At 45.4% G+C, this 20,354-nt stretch overlaps 1 protein-coding gene and 1 long non-coding RNA gene across 3 annotated transcripts in view; one reads left to right on the forward strand and one right to left on the reverse strand.

Moving 5' to 3' along the window:
• Positions 1 to 14,533, reverse strand: part of LOC139053061 (uncharacterized) — a 57,166-nt gene extending 42,633 nt beyond the window's left edge. The window contains exons 1-6 of one of the 2 annotated variants that reach the window (XM_070530200.1): positions 14,410 to 14,533; positions 13,731 to 13,809; positions 13,607 to 13,639; positions 13,141 to 13,167; positions 8,637 to 8,660; positions 2,734 to 2,837 (exon numbers count right to left, since the gene is read on the reverse strand). In XM_070530200.1, the coding sequence (XP_070386301.1) occupies positions 2,734 to 2,815 (82 nt within the window). In that variant the 5' untranslated portion in view covers positions 2,816 to 2,837; positions 8,637 to 8,660; positions 13,141 to 13,167; ... (1 more) ...; positions 13,731 to 13,809; positions 14,410 to 14,533. Of the gene's footprint in view, positions 1 to 2,733; positions 2,838 to 8,636; positions 8,661 to 13,140; positions 13,168 to 13,606; positions 13,640 to 13,730; positions 13,810 to 14,226; positions 14,307 to 14,409 lie in introns of those variants that run through there. The other variant, XM_070530201.1, reaches the window with a different exon arrangement.
• Positions 1 to 18,659, forward strand: part of LOC139053063 (uncharacterized) — a 407,344-nt gene extending 388,685 nt beyond the window's left edge. The window contains exon 8 of the long non-coding RNA XR_011510185.1: positions 18,530 to 18,659. This is a non-coding gene — a long non-coding RNA (uncharacterized lncRNA). The remainder of the gene's footprint in view (positions 1 to 18,529) is intronic.
• The last annotated feature ends 1,695 nt before the right edge of the window (positions 18,660 to 20,354 follow it).

Raw genomic sequence — 20,354 nt, forward strand, 5'->3', positions numbered from 1 at the left:
ATAATATATTAAATTTGTAAGTTCTAAATGTAATCTTCCACAGAATTTGCGCAAGTGTGATGCGAGTTTTTTTCTCTCCGAGTTGGAATTGTAATCATCATAATAGAGTTGTCTTAAATTTTAAAAATTTTCTATAGTGTTTTCTAAACTAGCGACAGCCTAAAAAAGAAGTTGGGAGGCGATTGAACCTCCATGTGAAGTTCATGAAAGACTGCCTTCGTGAGCGAGTTCCGGGTGAAATAGGAGTGGAGTCACTGCTCATGGCACTCTATCACGTCACCGCTAGACCGAAAAGACTAGGAGGGGTTTTGGACGGTCATATTCTTTTTTGCAGCAGTATCTTAGGGATGGGCCTTAAGTTGGACGTATGACGATGTGTCAGTTATTTTAAATAATTTCCGGAGATCTGCATAAGAAAACAGGGACTGCAGTATGATGCACTCTGTTGTAGGAGAACAGCGTCCGTTGGGTAATGGCATCAATATGCGGCTTCTGCGCTAGAGGTCTGCTGTTGAAATCTGGCCGTCGGGCAATTTTATTAATTAATATATTTGAAGCTGGCAGTTTGGTTCGAAGGGCGAAACATTGACAGAAGGAAGGCGCCGTTTCACGCGAAAGGCGAATAATCGATTGCGATAGCGAATTAGTAGGCAGCTGTCTGAAGTAAGGATAGTAGCTTTATTGACTGTGTAAGCTTGGGAACAATCGCTGCCTAAATGATCTAACAAGCATGGCGTTATCACGAACTAGCAAACATGATCACATCGCACTCGATGGGCGCGGACACTCGCTATGAAAACGCTGGTGTGAGCAAAAGTGGCAGCTGTAGAGAGTGAACTGACCTTCTCGCGGTGTCTCACTCCAACGCAAGAGCTAGCGCGCTCAAAGGTGCGTAGTACGCACTTCTCGGCGGAGTCGAACCTCCACTCCCCCCCCCCCCCCCCCCCGTGCCTTCCGCGCTGCCTCCCTGCTTTCTGCCGTATCACGCGCGAGATTGAACAGCGATGGCCGTTTGCTTCCGGAGCACAACGCCGCCCCTGCTCCCTGCCTCCGTCCTTCCGCGACGGAACACAGCGCGTTGTCTCTCCGCTTTCTTCCTTCGCGTGCGCCGGATTGAGCCATGATAGTCGGCTTCCCCCGCGTGCTTTCACTCGCACACACAGCATACGACGCGCGGCGACGGTGTTATCGCCCTTGGACTGCATTGGGAAAACATCGCGGCGACATCGACGGTGACGACGAAAATGCGCCAGGGGCGCTATAACGTAAAACTGGTCGAAACTTTTCTATTCCAATTCTGCAATCCGCCCTCCGCGATTGGTCAAAAACTTTTTGGGACCACCCCCATATCACCTATCTGTCACGCGACGTCACGAAAACTGCGATAGCTCCCCATCTGATATAACATGTTCACACGGATTATGCATGATTTGACCGAACAAAAGAAAAATGGTTATTTCTGATTCGACGCCTCTTCGTCATTAGCCCTCGGCTATTGGTCAAATGTTCTCGGGCTGCGCCCGCTTCACCTGCCTCTCACGTGACGTCACAAAACTGCAAAAACTCACCACGTCAAAGTTACGTGTACGCGATAAAGATGCATTAATATGCCTAACAAAACTGAATTTTCTTCTCAATAGCCGCAGGCTGCCCCGTTCCGAAAGTAATAAACGATGGCTGCCGCCGATCGCTCAGGCACTGGCTGCTCGCTCCTGTCGGAGAGCATGGGCTTATTTTCGTGTAATAAAACATTTTGCGTGGCCGCGTAACGTTTTCGAGCACTTTCGGCACGTTTCGGACATGGCTCTGCCAACTCTTCTTTGCTGAGGATCCGTTTTAGCGTCATTCTTAAGTATCCATTGTATGCCGCCGCGATTGTCTACGACCCGCCGCAAGCCAAGTAAGGGAGAGCGGACCAATCGCAGGCGCCGGCGCCACCCTCGTCATCCGGTTATCGATTTTCAGTGCAGTGGCTCGGCCCTATCTAATCCCTCTCCACTTGAGCGTGCTGCTCACCTCTTGTCAGCCAATGTGATAAGACAAGCCGCTCAGTGTAGACAATGTTATTTGTTTTTTAAGGAAACAAAAGTGACCTCCTATGAACGAGGAGAGCGTTTGACTGGTCTGTTCAGACAACCCTGCGGGTGACCGCCCGATGCTTGCGTCGGCGGTTACGCAAATTTGACGTCAGGAGATTGGAATAACAACATATTGGAACAGTTTTACGTTATAAGGCCCCAGGAGTGTCCATGTAATTGGATCGCAATAATGACAAAGTTGAGCGCTGTGCTTTGACTGCCCGTACGGTTTTCATTTCATACGCGGCTGCGCCATGTCGGTCCGGCGCGCCACTTCGTTCAGCTGCTCCTGGATAGGAGTAACGCCGCCCTGCCAGCTACAAAGCGAAACGTCTCAAAGAACGTTGGCATGGTTATTAGCTACGCCAATGGTGTCGGAGGCGTTGCACGTAAATGGTTCTCTAGGTGAAAGCGACGGGCAGGGGAAAAAAGTTTCTTGAGAAAAGAAGTCTCACATTCTTCGGTATACGTGCTATGCCTTGATTTAGATAATATAGATATTTGGTTGAGAAAGTCACTGAAGCAGCCGCTCACACATATATTTCTTTCAATGGCAATCTTTCGAGGCATTCGCAATCAGCCGCGATTCTCAAGGACATCCATGGTTGCCTGCCATTCCACTGCGATTGCGTGTACGAATTTGCTTTTCACTTACCATCCGCTGATCCCAGCAACATGTAGCCCATGAAGACGGCAAGAAGGACGAAGCAGCATAGACCGATGGCGGCCAAGATCATCGACGTTTGTTGGGAATCCTCGCTGGAAGTTTGGATGGTAGTTTCCGCATTCACAATCAGCAGGGCGCGAAAAACAATGCCACTAAGACGCTTCAGCTGATAAACATAGCCGTGGTCGAAAGGGCGATCGCATAGCGATACCTCGTGTACACTGTAGGATGAAGGCCACTCACAGTTGCTCTTTCTTATACCTGCGTCTTGTGTCAGTCGACGCTGTCTTGTGCCTTCAAACTTATCACACCGCGCACTTCTCTGCTATGCACCACAGCGCTTCCCTTCGTTACGGTTTCTCTATTGAAACACATCTGATCTCTTCTGTACATTGAACGATTTGCGCAGCGTTTCTTTGGTTCTCCTCTAGCTCAGCAGAAAGAACCATTATCGTCTAATTCCATTTGTTGTTCTGAATGTGAACTCTCCTCCCGCCTGCCCTTTGATAATCCACACTCCCTCGTTCTTAGTTTTTATTCTCCTAGACGTCAGCTGCTCCCTCAATATCATCTGAAATTTTCATAAGAACATCTGCTTATTAGTCGCCCATGTGTCACTTAATTTTGTTATTCTACGTGTTATAGCCCCATGGGTCAATGCCATTAAAAAAATTCTGTGTATGTACATTTCAAGGATATTAGTCAGCTGCGCTTCACAGTTACAAAAGCAGAAATCTTGCTAAAGATTTGGGTTACTATCGTAACTTTTGGATTACATATAACTTTGCCGCATGTAGAATGAGCGGAAATACTTCAATATTTTCTTCCCAAACGTATTGAATAAACTGTGTCAGGCTTCGAATCAAAGTACAACCGTAAAAGAGTAACTGTGTCAGTGAGCTCTTGCGATCACGCATTAAAAATTAAAAAATCAGTAGCGAACCATAATTTTAGTAAATAATAAGATACTTGAGTGAACCAGATCACCACAAGAAATGGCATGTGGGGCCCAAACTGACGCGCCAGCTGTGGTTACCGCTGTGAAACGGAAAAAGATCTCGAAGGCTACGCCGTTGCTGGCTTTCTCATTTAAAAAAAAATTAATAAATGCAGTTTTAGAAACGAAACTTAGCATGTAGCACAATTCCACGTCTTCATGTTGGTCACATAGAGGAGGACAATGTCTTCCCGGGAAATCGAAATGAATATCTAATAACCCTGTTTCGCTCGTTCACATTTAAATTATTACTTCGCAGCAAATACTGCAGATGACGAATTGTAGCCGGTGACTTCAAACGTCATATATGCTACGGACAAATTATGGGCATGACATCAGTTTCTATATGTGTGTTCCAAAAGTGTGGGATGAAATGCTTCCAGTAATTTTTGCGCAAAGGCGTTTTTATTTGAAAAGACAATGGAAAAGCAGTGAATTTTGATAGTGAAATTGACTGGTGCTCTTGTGATCTCCAGATAGTGATCTCCAGACTGGTGCTAGTTTTAATATTCGAAACCAAGTCAATCTTCCTTGAAATCACTGGCTTCAATTTGTCAGTTACGTAAAGTGTTGATAAGTGAAATTTTTGTTTATTTGTCAGGTATGAATGTTGTTTTTAGTATAATGTCCAACTCTCTGCATAATCCAGCTCAATGAATAGATATCTGCTATATGGTATAAGCGATTTCGAAAAATCCTGTTAACCTCAAAAAAAAAAAGGAGTTGCACATTCGCTCGAAAGGCACAGCGTAGATAGTAATAGTTCAGTATTCGACAACCACACATAGTGAGGTTCGCAGTTTTATTCGTTACACGTCGCAGAAATTGCAATAAAGATTCGCTGATTCAATCACCAAGCATGGTGTCACGTGAGCACAGGCAAGCATGAACAGAGCTTGCTCGATGAGCAGGAACACTCTCTGTCACAGCGCAGGCGTGATAAGCGAATACAGAGCGGGATCGAACGCTTGTACTCCGTCTCGCATCAACACGAGACGGCAGGTAACGAAGTGGCGTGATGTGATGAAATTAGGAGATTTGTAGACATGAGATTGCGTCTGATTGGACAAGACAAAGGTAATTGTATATCTCTGGGGAAGCACTTCATACTGCAGAGGACATATATTGGCTTAAACTAGGAGATATTTAACCAGCCCAGCAATGTATTTTTGATTAGACCAGAATTACCCTGAGATGAGTATCGTAAGTTTATTCATTCAAGTGCAAAGGAATTATTCAGGCACGAGCACTAGGAGGCACGTCTTATTCTACTCTTATACATAAGGTGTTCTTGTATGAAAGCTGCCATACCACCCTGCTTTATTAATACAACCGGAATAAAGCTGTCGGTATTCAACTAGACAATCCGTTCCAAAGGAACAAATTACGCCAGCATTGAAAGAACTGAAATAATTCTGGCAGTGCGGTTGTTTCTCAGCATAGTAGCTAATGTTTAGTACCTGCTGGCGCGAACATATTCTCTCAAGTGTATTCAATGTTTTCACGGGATGGTTTTAAAGGAAATTTTGATGGTCGAGCAATGTGTGGTAAGATTAGGACTTATGTAAAAAAATAAAGCTTTATGTTTAATTTAGAATGACTATTGTGTCAGACTATGAGTACTACGACAGCGTTCGAAACACTGCATGCTTGTTTTCGGGCTCTGCAGCTCCATTCATAGAAAAAAGGAAACGTTTGGACTCAACAAGTCCTAAGCTATATATATATATTGACTTACGGGCCAGAAGCTGGAAAGAACAAATATGAAAACCGTAAGTATATAAGTGTATTTTCATTTCTCATTAGCGGAGATAGTAAACAGTAGTGCAATCACACAGTAATTATTATATAAGTTTTGTTTAATATTGCATGAATTGTACTGAAGTCATGTATACTGAATGCGTACTGAGTGAGCATTCTTCCTCTTGTTTCGCCGCGATCCCACACTACTTTTCGACACCATTCTGCATGCTAGCCTGAATTCCACGTGCGAGTACGCCCGTGAAGCCATACTAAAAGCTCAAGAAGCGCGCCATATTGCCCGACGTCGACTTGTGGAGTCGCAGGACAATCAGCGGCGCTTATATGACGCCCGCCATCGTGACGTCCATCACACACTGGGCACCCTGGTTCTCCTTTTTTTGCCGTCGCTACGCGTTGGCCTCTTGGGGAAGCTACTTTAACGCTACTCTGACCCTTACCGTGTGTTGTGTAAAGTAACTGACGTCACGTACGAAATCGCCCCTCTTGAGCCAACCGTGGCTCAGCATAGCTCCGACGTGGTCCATGTCGCGCGTCTTAAGCTGTATCACTCGCCCGCCTTCTAACCAGCCCCGAGCCGGTGCTTCCGCCGCCGGGGGTCATGTGACACGCTGGAGAAGATGTCAGCTTGGTCGTCGTCGACGTCGCCGTCGTCGTGAGATCGCAGCGTCAACATCTAACAGGGAGCATCTGCCGAATTTCGCGTTTGTATTTCGGCATAGCTTGCGAAAGGGGTATAGTGAATGAGCGTAGAATTGCATGAGATTAATCTTCAGAGCTGTACTCCCGGTAGACATAAACACTGTATGACATTAGGCGTGCCACAGCATGAAAGTAAACAAAGTTGCCGTTATGTTTGATAGCATTGAACCCCTTAACGAAAGATTGACTTTGAATAGCTAGCAATATGTGCCTTTTATCGGTACCTTTCCCTTTTTTTTTGCAGTCATGCTTTTGTTAAATTTTGCGGCTTGCCTGTTGGATATATCGAACTGAATTAAATTCCTTGGTTTTGCGTGCATAAACCACAATTTGATTAGCAGGCACGCCGTGGTGGAGGACTCGTGATTAATTTGACCTATCTAAATACATGTAAAAGGAGAATTCGTTTTTCTCGGCAACCAGTGCACCAAACTCGACGAAGCTAGTTGCATTTAAAAAAAAAAAACTTAAAATCTAGTGACGGTTGGTCTCAAAATTTTAAATTAGGCCGTCATTTTCTTAAATAAAATTGGGAAAAATCGAAAATTTTAAGAAAACAAAACTATATAGTTTCCAACTCTTTAACTCAACCATGAAAAACGTTAACATAATTCAGTTTATTGCACCTAATAGTACATCTAAAGTGGACAAAATTGATATGTTGCACATAAACCTCGAAAAATTTTGTAATATGGGAATACAGCTTTTGCAGAACCCTTGTACTCAACGTAATAAATTCACGTAAGATACAAACTGACATATCGAAATTGTCCGCTCTGAATGTTCTAATAGATAACGCTTACAGAACCGTGACATCTATTCCTAATCGAGAGCTATTAAGCAGAAAACGTCGTGCTTCTATATTTTTTGAAGTTTCGAATTGTTAAAAATCATTGTAACGAAATTCAGGCCCTAACTCGAAATTCCGCATCCAACAGTCACTAGAATTTAATCTTCTCTTTTAAATGCAACAAATTTCATTAAAATAGGTCTAGGAGGTATTTCAGAAAAGCGTTTTTGCGTTTTACATGTACTTGAATAGGCCGCGTCAGAGAATAGGCCGCGCCTCTAATGCACGAGGCATGGTATTTGCATTTCGCCCCCATCGAAATGCGGTCGTCGAAGCCGGCATTCGATCCCACGACCTCGTGCTCAGGAGCGCGATTTCATAGCCACTATGCCACCGCGGTAGGTGTTGAACATATTGCCTTGAGTGCAATAAACCTGGCAGTTGGTAGTGGTCGCTCCGTCCTTGGAAGGTTTTTTTTTTGTTGTTGTTGACTGTTCACATTGCATTTTTTTTTTCGTGATGACCACTTAGAAAGAAGCTCACTTGTATGTTCTGTAAATATATTTGGGCAGTTTTCCTTCCTTAATTTCGACAACATGTGTGCTTGTTCTCATATCTTTCGTTAGCCATTTACACACCCTACTCCCAATATCCGTTTTTCATCCACGGAAATCCCATTTTTGTTCACGTCGTGCTTCTTGATTAAAGGGACACTAAAGGGAAACAATAAATCAGTGTAGACTAATAAAGCATTGTTTGAGAACCCTGCAGGCAGTCATTTCAAGAAAATAGTTTGAATATTAGATGAGAAAATGAAGGTCCAAGTATCAGTATTTGAATTTCGCGCCGAAACGCCAGCGCCGGTACGTCAGCGTGACGTCATGGATTCCAAAGTTTGTTTTCGCATTTGGGCCGCGTTGGCTGAATAAAGGTTCCCGAAACTTGGCGTGTTTAATATTTGGTTCCTTTAGAACACAATGTAGTCAATCTGTACCGTTATATATAATTAGTAGGCCCTAGAAGATGCCATCAAAATCCATGACGTCACAGCCCCCAGGTGCGGGAACTTAAGCAGGCGTCGCCACCCGTATTTCGTTCTTGCGCTTTTTCTCGCTTACCAAACGTCCTATCGTTGTAAGGGTGGTGTTTTTGGTGTTGTAGAACGGTGATTTACTGATGCAGAAGAAATCACTTTTCACTTTAGTGTCCCTTTAACGTTCGAGACGAGGTATTTACTGCTTATTATTAATTTTTCATTCTCTCCATATCGATTTTCTGCCCTCACAGTTTCTAGAAGGTTAAATAATTGCCTCCCTAGGTGTACTAGTAAAACTATATGTACCGCTGACCTCGCGTCCTTGTTCTATTAAACTATCAACGCTAATGCTTCCTTTTCAACATACCCAACACCATTTCCCGTCCCTCACATTGTTCAAGCCTAACAACTTATGTTTGTTATGTTGTTATGCGTGTTAACAAATCCTGCCGTAGCAAATAAGCTGGCCTAGCCTAACAAAGTCTTCCTGTCAAAACGTTGGCTCCGAGCCGAGGCTTCTCTTGTTCGTCCTACCTCTCGTCACACCGTTGTGGATTGTGCCTCTATGAAAAGAGTATGTAATAAAACCACTGTGTGAAACTCACAGGATATTCCACTGGCGCTCATGGCTGCAAAACAAGAGAAGCACAAGGAAGGAGGCATCAGAACATTACTTCTTCGTCACTTCTATCTCGTATGCGACTTCTGAGGATGGCACCAGTTTCGAGATATGCACAGTCCAACTCGCGGTACAAATGCACTGCTGTGTCACGTAAAAAAAAAAAAATACTCTGCTTCACGCATTGCAGCACAAAAATAGCTGGAACGCCATTGTGTATCGTGGCATAACTGGAAAAATCTCGAAACTGGTGTCGTCCCGAGAATTCGCTACAAGTGAATGCAAGATCGCCGGCTACAATTCCTTAATTGCAATAAGTGCCGAAAGGTCATGAATTACACAGTTAGCCAGTGGAATAATGCTAAATATTCAATAAGGCTAGCCTTTCTCTCGCAGAAATGATGTATGCCTCATCGATTAATGTATATCAAGGGTTAGAATTGCGCTGGCTACCACAAAAGTAAAAGAAAAATGGTGCACTGTATTAAAAAAACTGGTATGACTCGTGCCACCTGATATGCAATTGAAATTTTTTAATCACATTTTTATTCATCCATGTGTATAACGTGCCCAAGACATGCGACAAAATTAGGCAAGCGTTGGGTGCCTCCTGACAAACTTCAACGTCCCGGGTGGTCTGCTGTATAGTCAGCGCTTAAGAGATGAACCAATACAGGTACTCGAGACCACCAGACACACACTGATGTGGCATAACTATCGTACACTGTTTTTCAATGAAATTATGAATAGGTGAAATACATGCAGCATTGACTCCGAGCGGAGGGTTTCCTTGTTCGCCCGCTGTTTATCAATTTGTCTTCCTTCTTCGCGTTAACCCGTTGTCAGCAACAGACATAGCTCAATCTGATCTCCGAGGAAGTAAAAAACAAAGGCATTTAGCAGAAATAATAACGAGAATACATAAAACATTTGAATGGAAAATAATGAACGATACGCCATCTCAATGAACGAACGAACCTGAACCGTAAAATACCTTCCATCCTTATAAATGTGCGCAGGTGTAAATCAATCTCTAACTTACACCCCACACCCAAGCGGTGTAAGCGTGTTTGTTATAGACCCATTTACACGCTTATTCAGTTTCAACGTTGTAAATTATTTTACATAAATACTTTGAAAAACAAAGCCTTACCAGTTCCCAAGTTTCCAAAAAGTTTTCAAGCATCGACACCGATAGCAAGGCCTACGTTAGGCTTAATCTCCTCGAGGGCGCGCTCACAATACACAGGTGGCACGTGTTGGCTTGACGCAGCCGTCGGGCAGGAACGCACGACAACGGCGGTGACGGCGACGACGGCGTGAATGCGCCTATCATCATCATCATCGTCGTCGTCGTCGTCGTCGTCATCATCATCATCATCATCATCATCCTGGTTACGCCCACTGCAGGGTAAAGGCCTGTCCCATACTTCAACAACCCCGGTCATGTACTAATTGTGGCCATGTCGTCCCTGTAAACTTCTTAATCTCATCCGCCCACTTTCTGCCGCCCCCTGCTACGCTTCCCTTCCCTTGGGATCCAGTCCGTAACCCTTAATGACCCTCGGTTATCTTCCCTCCTCATTACATGTCCTGCCCATGCCCATTTCTTTTTCTTGATTTCAACTAAGATTTCATTAACTCGCGTTTCTTCCCTCACCCAATGAGAAGAAGAAGTTGCCAATGGGAGGGAACGCACTTCACGTCGGCTCCGTTTTCCAAGAATTTCGCTGTGATTATCGCTCATTCGCCTCATGAATGTAACACCAGCGTATGCAGGAAGTCACCAAGATTCTACTGGCACCATATTCAAGGTGGGAAACGACTTCCTTCCCAATCACAGAGGCTTTTGACCAGCTCGACGCTAACCCTCACCGGAGCTCGCTTCGCCGGAGCAGTGATGGAAGTTCAAGTGAACGGGGAGGACATCTCCCCTGAAGAGTTTCTCCAAGGCAACGGTTGGTGCACCATTCGATACAAGACCCAATTCAACGGCGAGGCCGCGCAAAGCAACACCCAGAACGGAACCCACTCCCGCACCGGCGAGGGAGCGAACGGCGACTGACAGCGTTCGCGTCAAAGACAGCGTAACGTCAAGCAACAAGTCATCAGGAACAGTAAAATGCCACTACTCCCACGAAGTGATTTCAAGGTCGTGATACGACCAAGAGGAAGCCTCGACGTTGCCGCCACCGGAACCGTGCTCCTCGCATCGGCCATTTACCGGGCGGCCAACGTACCGGGGCGAAAAGCAGGGGAGGACACGGTGTGCACCAAGAACCGCCAAAACATCATTGTCGTGAGTACACCTCACGCTACTCACGCCGCTAAGTACAGGCAACTAGAACTATACGTACCCCCATTGCCTCGCAACATGCACCCCCAACACCACACAGGAAGGCGTAAAGCCAGGGCAAAACACATGACCAAAAGTTACTCTAACAACAAGGAGGCGGTCTTCACCGACGCAGCCCGCTATCGAGACAGGAAGAGTTTCGTGGCGGCAGTCACTAGCCACCGAGGCAACCACCTCACGAGCGTCACCGTGAACACGGCACATGCCGAAGCGTCAGAGGAAGCGGCCATAGCACTGGCCCTCACACAAACCAAAGCTACATACGTGATCTGCGACTCAACGGCAATTCGCAATTTTGCAAATGGGCGCATCTCGCAAGAGGCGTATCAGATACTCCAGTGACATCCCATACACCAGGAAGCAAGGGAGAGGCCGACGTTGATAACAGAAGGCATTTGCTCATTTGCGAAGGCATCCCGGCACACACTGGAATGAGCACCCCCAACGAAGCGGCTCACGGCGTTGCTCGAGGCCTGACTCACCGAGCAGCGTCGGAGTAAGAGCCCCCGCGGGGTACTGCAAACGTCTGGGCATGGGAGGATCGTATGACTAGTTTTCACGACATCACGGCACACTACCAATTACAAAGACGCATATACTCATTCCCTCACGCTAGGTTAGACAGGACGCAAGCAGTACACTTCAGACAATTACAAACAGACTCTTACAGAAACCCCAGACTCATGCACGCCATGTATCCAGACATGTACACTACAAACAAATGCACGTCGTGTGGCGAGGTTGCCACACTAAATCACATGTTATGGGAGTGTTGGGACCTAAACAACAAGTCGGGCAGTGCCGACCCCTCCGTCTCTTCCACCGCCAGTCTCCGGTCACGCTGGATGACCGCACTGCTCAGCTCTGAACTGACAGCACAACTCTGGGCCGTCCAGCGAGCCGAGGAAGCCGCTTCGAGACAAGGTCTCGGAACCGCGTCCGCGGCGGGTGCCCAGACCCACTAAAAAGACGCCGGACTCAAATCTTGTTGATTTGAAATAAAAGTTTACGCTCTCTCCCTCACCCAATCTGCTCTTTTCTTTTCCCTTAACGTTACACCCATCATTCTTCTTTCCATAGCTCGTTGCGTCGTCCTCAATTTGAGTCGAACCCCTTTCGTAAGCCTCCAGGTTTCTGCCCCGTAGGTATGTACTGGTAAGACACAGCTATTATACAATTTTCTCTTGAGGGATAATCGCAACCTGCTGTTCATGAATGTCCCTATAGCTTCCGCTTAATTGCTCTTGGGATACTTTTTGTTTGCGACAAACACAAGGAGAAAGCTAACACGAACCAATGACGACGAAAACTTTCTGATGTGAATACACACCTTTTTTTTTTACATGTCAACACGGTAAATCAGTGCCCTCGATTTCGGGAGCAACCGCAGACCACGCGCATGTTAACACGCTAAGCGCGCGAGCTAGCAACGGTGGCTGCTGTGCGGGCTTAGTTACAGATCAACCATTTCTGTTTAACATGTTTTCTGTAACATGTTTTTAACACGTTTGATTTCTGACATGTTTTTGAGATCTCCAAACCGGCAAGCATATCGGCGTCTTCACTAATTTAACATAATCGCCTTTCTTTTACAGCCAGTTTTTTTTTCTTTCTGTGAAATTATTGGTTCATGACGACGCAACGCATAAGTCACGTGAGACAGCAGTGTATGGTGACGCTGCCGCTACCGCTTGCACAGTTCTCGGCCACACTGCGACATCGGGCCTCACAAAGCGAGCAACAGTGCATGAGGCTTCTTTGACCACGAAGGGAGGGAGATAGATTTCACAGCATCACACTCGCCTGCGCTCGCTTATGCAGGAAAGAACCTGTCGCGTAGGGTACTTCATCGAGGTGAATTAGTTTGGAAAAAAACACCGGACTAGGTGCACCTATAGGACACAGTATCTGTGGTACAGGCGGGAAAAAAAACGGACGCAGCTTGCACATGTCTTGGAACCTAGACCACTACCCCGCTGTGCCACCAGTTTCTACGCATTCCTTCAAATATCCGTGATTCGAAGAATCCCTTATGCGGGCATAAGACGCATCTTTCTCAGTCGCGGTGTTGCATTGGCGATCGACTTAAGGAAGCAGAAGAAAGAAAGGCGTTGCCTTTAACAGTAGTTCTTACCCGACGACTCAATCCCGGAGACTTCGCCTGGAAATGCGAAAAAAGCAAAATTACGACAGCAAAAATAAAAGATTAAAAATATCAGCATCGAGGGAAATTGGATCAGCACTGGTCCAAATAAAAGTAACAGCCAAACCTACAACATCAACGCCAGTTTGTCAAACGCCGCAATTGGACGCCTAACACAGGAACTGCAATGTACTATTACATTATCATAAAATCTTTGCTGCCAGTTCGTGTTACATTCAGACATAAAAAAAAACATAAAACTGTGACACCCAGCATGGCTATTCAAAGATGCATGCAAGCTTTCAATGTCAAAGGGTGCACTTAAATGAAAACTGGTTCCGTTAGGTCGATTCGGAGCTGCACTGCGCCAATTGGCACGCCAACACACGGGGCCGAAAACAAGGACGAAAACAAAAGTGACTCTGAAAAGAGGCATGCGCTCGACGAGCAAACTCACCGCCTGAAATCGTTGACATCTCAGACATCTCAGCTGTGGAAAAAAAGGGAATCGGGTGTTAAGCACGTTGGAGCTCGTTACGGGCGAATTCATTCCGGAGCTGGTAGCGGCTACCGGGACTTACTCATGGCTGGAGTTGATTATTCGCTCGAAGTCGGAGAACGGTCCAGGAACAGAGGCAGAGGATCTTCAGCAGGGGTGCACTGTGAAGAGTTAAAGCAAAGCGTATGAGATCGAGACCAGAACGCATTAGCAACAACGCCCCTATAGCCTTCTGCACAGAAGTTGTTAAATTGTGTGTCCAGCAGCGCACGCACACGCAGACAAGCCCACATGCGTCGTCATTCACGAGAATTCTCTCTATATTATGGCATTGGCCGTCACCAATCAAGACATTAGGGGCTGGAAGCTAAAACGAGGGTAAGTGGAGGTAAGCGGAGTAAGTCGTTTGCCGAGTGCACCTGCAAGAAACTGCTTGCGGGTAGATAAGGGTAGCAAGGTCGGCACGACGTCTGGAAGTTCTGCAACCGCTGTAATGGTCAAACGGGACTGCCTAAGGTAAACGGGCTACGTTATTCCATGAGTGATATTTCCCCTGGCGCAGCACCGTTCGCGCTTACCGAATTCACTCGCACAGCTTACGGGTTTCGACAGCACGCGATGCTATCGCAGCGCGACATCGAGTGTTGCCCACGACCGGCGTGGGCAGCACTCGGGGCAGAGCGGAGGCCTACTTTCTTAGCGCTGGAAATTTCCGGACGTGAAAGGAGAAAAAGGCGACGTTAAGAGGCGGTGACGCTCACCGTGAGAGGTCGGCTCTTCCCGAAGAGCGTACACGTCCGCTCGGCTGCACACGTCACCGAAGGAACGAGACCCAACGGACGGGGGCACGCGACGGTCGCGTGAAATGCACGCGCGGTGGCTGCCGTTAAAAGACGGCGTCGGAAACTGTGGTGCATACCCACTGTGAGAGATCGGCCGAGAATCATTGTCAGCGTTGACGCGTTTTGCCCCCTACGGCAGACAGCAGTTATCGTTAGTTTTGATTCTTCCAAGTAGTGTATTTTTTGCTCTAGTGGTGACTCGAGCCATGGTGACATCGGCGACTCTGTCTTAACGGTGGAGTGAGCGCGAAATTCAAAGAGCTAGAGTTGTTTTGACAACTTTTCTTCATGCTATTGGGTTATCCATTTTCACCAAATAAATTATACCTCTGTCCCATTCCAGCGATACATAGCAAACAATTTTCTGCGCTCTACTGTACGTCTCTCAGTGAAATCGGGTGCTGAAGGCAAGGCTAACCAACCTCTTTTTGTAAAGAAGACAGCGAGGAAAATCCTTGCACATGCGTGTCCGGCACGTTGAGTTTCGCACGCGCATAACTCATTTGGTGGCGCCACCTCGCAGCGGCACACGTTTGTACGCTTTAGAATTCTGAATTTCAAACCCTCGCTCGCTCGGACGACTCGTACCCCGTGACTGTCCATTCATCAGATATGTTTTGATCGCCCTGCTCCAGCCGAGGTAGACGGAAGGCTTGAATCAACGAAGACTCGCGATTCAATTCTGTTAAGTGGGTGGGTTTAGGAGGAGCAGGAAAGAGAAGGGGAAGGCAGGGATGTTAACCAGAAGAGCATCTGGTTGGCTGCGCTACGCTGGAGGACGGGAAAAACAGAATAGAAAGATGGAATGGAGAGATAGAGTGAGAGAGGAAGGAGAGACGGCGGCGAATTCTCGCACGCGCGCTTACGAATCCACTAAGTGAAAGTCGTTCAAACATGTCAGAGACAAATGTGACAAGCCTGTGGAGGCATTTTTTGTTTCTTGAGGGGTAACTTCATGGAGTGCAATGAAAACTAACCGGAAGCCTAAATTTCGAAATCTGCTTGTATTGGGCAGTATTTTGAATTATAAGTGCTTTTACGCGCGTAGTGGACCATTCGCTGAAAACGACTGTGGTGATTTAGACATATATTTAAATAAATAATCAATAATTGCAGAATAACCCTAGACCAGGAGGAAAAAATGCTTAAGTAGCACCAGCAGCCGGCAAATACAATATGCACGCATGGTACAACAGTACGGGTGACAATGTAAAATGACTCGTGAGAGAATTCCAAGAGAAGCAAAGGAGGTACGGAAGGTACATAAAAAGCTATAGGCGTTGTTCAATCAAAAACCACCATTTTTATGCGCTAAACCATTTTTATCCTTCTGTAAATTTCCTTCTTATGATCAGGGTCCTCTGTGAGTAAATGACCTAGGTAACCGTACTCTTTATTTATTTATTTATTTATTTCGTGTACCCTCAGGGCCATTGGCATTGGAGAGGGGAGTGGTTACAGACTCTAGATGCTGACTGACGGTCTTGAACTCTCGATCGCTTTCGAGGCTATTATTAATTATCTTTGTCTTCTGCATAATAATGTCCAGCCCCAGTTTTACACTTTCTCTGTCAACGTCCTCAATGATTTGTTGCAACTCGTCCCCAGTGTTCCTGAACAGGAAAATGCCATCACATTTGCCATTGATCCTTGCTCCTATAGTCATCCCAGTTTAACAGCTTATACTGATGGTTCGGTCACGCCATCTGCCACAACGGCCGCATTTGTCATCCCACAACTTGGAATTACTCAACGATTTCGATTAGACCACAAATCGACATCTACGGCTGCAGAACTTGTGGGAATACGACAGCCTGTCCGTTTTATGAGAACGCAGACACCCCATAAATGGACGATATTGTGCGATGCCAAATCAGCGCTACAGGCACTAAAATACTTTTTAAAGTAAGGACCATACTATCTGCTCGTGCTGGAAATCGTCGAACTTTGTCATAGTGCCGAGTTATGTGGCCACGTGATTACCTTTCAATGGATGCCTAGCCATTGTGGTGTCTTTGGTAATGAACTCGCTGACAGTGAGGCAAGATCGGCCTCCTCTTCCTCTGATGAAGTACGGATTGCCTACTCGCGACCTGACACCAACTCCATGATCAAGCCACTCATGCTGGACCTTACAAAGGCTTACAGAGCCCATTCTGATAATATTAACAGACGTCTAGATACGATTGACCCAAACGGTAAATTCTGTTTGCCCCCGAAGCTTACACGGAGCAAAACATCATTGCTACACAGGATTCGGCTCGGTGTTGCTTTCACCCGTCGCTACGCACACCTCATCGGCCAATCGAACAACCCCGATTGTGTACACTGCCAGATGCCCGAAGCACTGCAACACGTACTGTGCGACTGCCCAGCATATATGCTGGAGCGAAGGACGTTAGACAGTTTCCTAGCCAGCGTTGGCAGACAACTACGGTCGGAGGAAGCTATCCTCGGCCCATGGCCCGACACTGCAATTTCAGTGCGTGCAACAAAAGTATTGTTGAAGTTCCTGCAGGACACCAAGCTCGACGAGCGGCTCTAGCGAGGCAACTGTCTCATGTATACATAAGCACTCACCACTTCTCTTATCATCATCATCCATCCCAATACTTTCACTCCCCTTCCCTCTTCCCCAGTGCAGAGTAGCAGACTAGAGCGCACTAGCTCAGGTCGACCTCTCTGTCTTTCCTATCAATAAATTCTATTCATTATTAGCTTGAATACTGCTTCCAACCATGCAGTGAATAGCATCGGATAGACTGTGTCTCCTTGTCTAAACGCTTTCATTATAGCTATCTTCCGACTTATAGAGAATTAAGGTTGCTGTGCAGTCTCTGTAGATAGTTTCCAAGGTATTTACGTAAGCCTCTTGTACTCCTTGATTATCGAATGTCTGTTTGACTGTTGGCACCTCTACTGAATCAAATGCATTTTCGTAATCTATGAAAGCCATATAGAGAGACTGGCTGTAGTCTGCTAATTTCTCTATTACCTGATTGATGACGCATGTGATCCATTGTAGAGTATCACTTCCTGAAGCCAGCCTATTGTCTTGGTTGACTGAAGTCCAGTGTTACCCTTATTCTGTTCGAAATTACTTTGGTGAATATTTTACACAGTACTGGACGTAAGCTAATGGGCCTATAATTTTTGAATTCGTTAACGTCGCCCTTTTTGTGAATAAGTATAGTGTTGACATTCTTCCAGTTCTCTGGGTTCCTTGAAGTCGTGAAACAGTTCGTATAAAGAGCCGGCAGCTTTTCAAGCATTATATTTCCTCCATCTTTGATTAAGTCGACGGTTAGTCCATCTTCTCCTGCCGCTTTTTCCCATTTCATGTTTTAAGGCCTACTAATTTCATCGCCATTTACAGAAGGATCCTCTATACACAGTTAATTTTTACTTTGAATTAAGTATCGTGGCTCCTCACGGTACTGCACAGGTCATTAGAGAATTATTCTGCTGATTTAACTATATCTTTGTAATTGCGGATGCCGTTAGCCTGCTTTTTTTATTGAAATGCATATTAGGAGCGTTTGGCGCCTTTATAGTGGCACCGGCTACTCCTTGTCACTTGGCAAAAGAGACAAATTTGCGTAAAAAGGGAGAATAGCGACACAATATATGGCACTCACTAGAACATTTGATGAATAAAAAATATACGGTCCAACAGTACGTGACAAGCTAAGTCCTGTGCATTAGTTCAGTCCACGTACGCATATATAAAGTCTGATATTCTGAACAGCCAAAACACACACCACATTTAATACACTGCAAGTACAGAACAGATTTATACATATTGCGTAAAAGTTGCGATCACCAAATAAACCGATTATGAACCACGAACAACGTTTGTGTTCCTCATTTAGCGTATGCGGATCATCTGATACTTAATATTTTCTGGAAATGTTGGTGTCTGCTAAAAACTTTTTCAGAGCGAGAAGCGCTCTCTTGAAGGCCCGCAGTTAGCCATAGGCCAAGTATCTTTTTTAGAGTGAATGGTCTTCTGTCTAATATCAACACAATTTGCTTGCAGTACCCTTCTTTGTGGATCGTATTTCTTGCACTCAAGGAGAAGATGATGCACATATTTGTCTGGATGGCCACAAGAACACTACGGACTAGAGACACGCTATATCCTGTGCAAGAAGTGTTTCGTAAATGCAGTACAAAGACGTAGGCGGTGTACCAATGTTTCAAATTTTCTGTTGTCTCTTAGATTTTCCGGCATTGATAAGTTTATACGTAGGTCTATAAAGTATAACTCCGAGTTTTTACTTTGCTGATAAAACCAGGTAGTTTTGCTGAGGCGACAAGAAATCTCTCTCAGGAGCAGACGGACTTCACTACGCAATACGCGATGATTGGTTGTCTCTCCTTTATTGTGCGCCCGATTCGCAGCTGCATCCGTTGCAGTATTACCAGGAATATTGCAGTGCCCAGGTATCCACTGAACTGCAATTACGTGGTTTATTGCGCTTGCTTTTGTATGTTCTTTGAGTGTCTCATACAATAGCAAAGTGTTCAAAGAATTTTTCTTACTGCTCTGTTGTAATGTGAGAGCGGCTTGCGAATCGCTAAGGATAACCCATTTTTGCGAATGTTTTTCTGATGTTATGAAACGGAAAGCACACAGGCTTGCAAACAGTTTTGCCACGGTGGAAGATGTCTCTCCGAATAATTTAAATGGTTGCTCTAGCGCTAAATGTGGAATGACGAATGCTGAAGTCAAGGAATATTTATGAAACGAACCATCTATATAAACGTGGATGTACCCTGCTTTGTGCCTTTACCCTGCTTATCTTTGAGTGCATACATCTTGGCTTGTCCGGCGCGAAGTTTTCTTCTCACTGATTTCAGGCTGTGTCCATCTTTCACTGCTTCCTCAGTCTTTCTCACGTTGTAATTTTGAATATCCCTTATCTTGTTCTATTCTATCTGATATCTTAGGTTGGACACTTTCATTCTTTGCGGTTTGTTTATTAGATGCTTTGTTACTTGCACAACAGACATTTCAATACCCTTATGGGTGTTAAAAAGGTGTTTCCTGCATTTACACCCATGTCTACACCCTTTCAGTACCGTTTTCGGCCAGAAGACCCTATAAGGGTGTACACCACACATAAGGTGTGACTTTGCTCAAATAAGGGTGGTAAATCGAAGACTGAAGGGTGTTGAACGGATTGATGCATAAAATCTCGGTAATGTGTACACGTCCGTGCATTGATAAACGTGTTCATGTATTGCATTTTAAATGCGAAAGCATTTTAAGTCCTTTCAGGTAGAAACGGTGGCGCTCTCCGCAACAACAATCCATATGGGGCTTTGCTCATGCCAATCTTGCCATTTCCTTTGAAAGCATTCAGAAAGCATTCAGAACCGCGCCGCCCGTTTTATTCTCTCAAATTATTCACGTCATTCTAGCGTCACGTCCACGAAAAGAACACCAGGTCTACCTGACCTTTGGTAGCGTCGCAAGTACTTTCGTCTGTCTTTTTCATAGAATATGCTACTTTAACGCTTCTCTTAAAGAAAATCATTTCACCACACCAAATTCTCGTCTCGCGTCGACCATCAACAGAAAATTGACGTGCTAGTCTTCCGTTTTGCCAAGAACAGCCTCTGAATGGAACCGCTTTCCCGCCTCCACAATCTCAATTTGTGACACCACTAATTCAAGATCGCCGTTCAAAGTGTCATAGTTTGATTTTGTATTCTTGCCCTGCACTGCAAATATTGTATATTTTCGCCACGTCTTTCTGTTGTGCCTGCTAAGCCTTGAATATATGTATAATAAATAAATGAATAAAATGTGACGTCATCACCGTCTTGTATGACGTCATTAGTGATACCAAAAAGTA

Source organism: Dermacentor albipictus, unplaced genomic scaffold (assembly GCF_038994185.2).
Source record: "Dermacentor albipictus isolate Rhodes 1998 colony unplaced genomic scaffold, USDA_Dalb.pri_finalv2 scaffold_63, whole genome shotgun sequence".
NCBI classification, from domain to species: Eukaryota; Metazoa; Arthropoda; class Arachnida; order Ixodida; family Ixodidae; genus Dermacentor; species Dermacentor albipictus.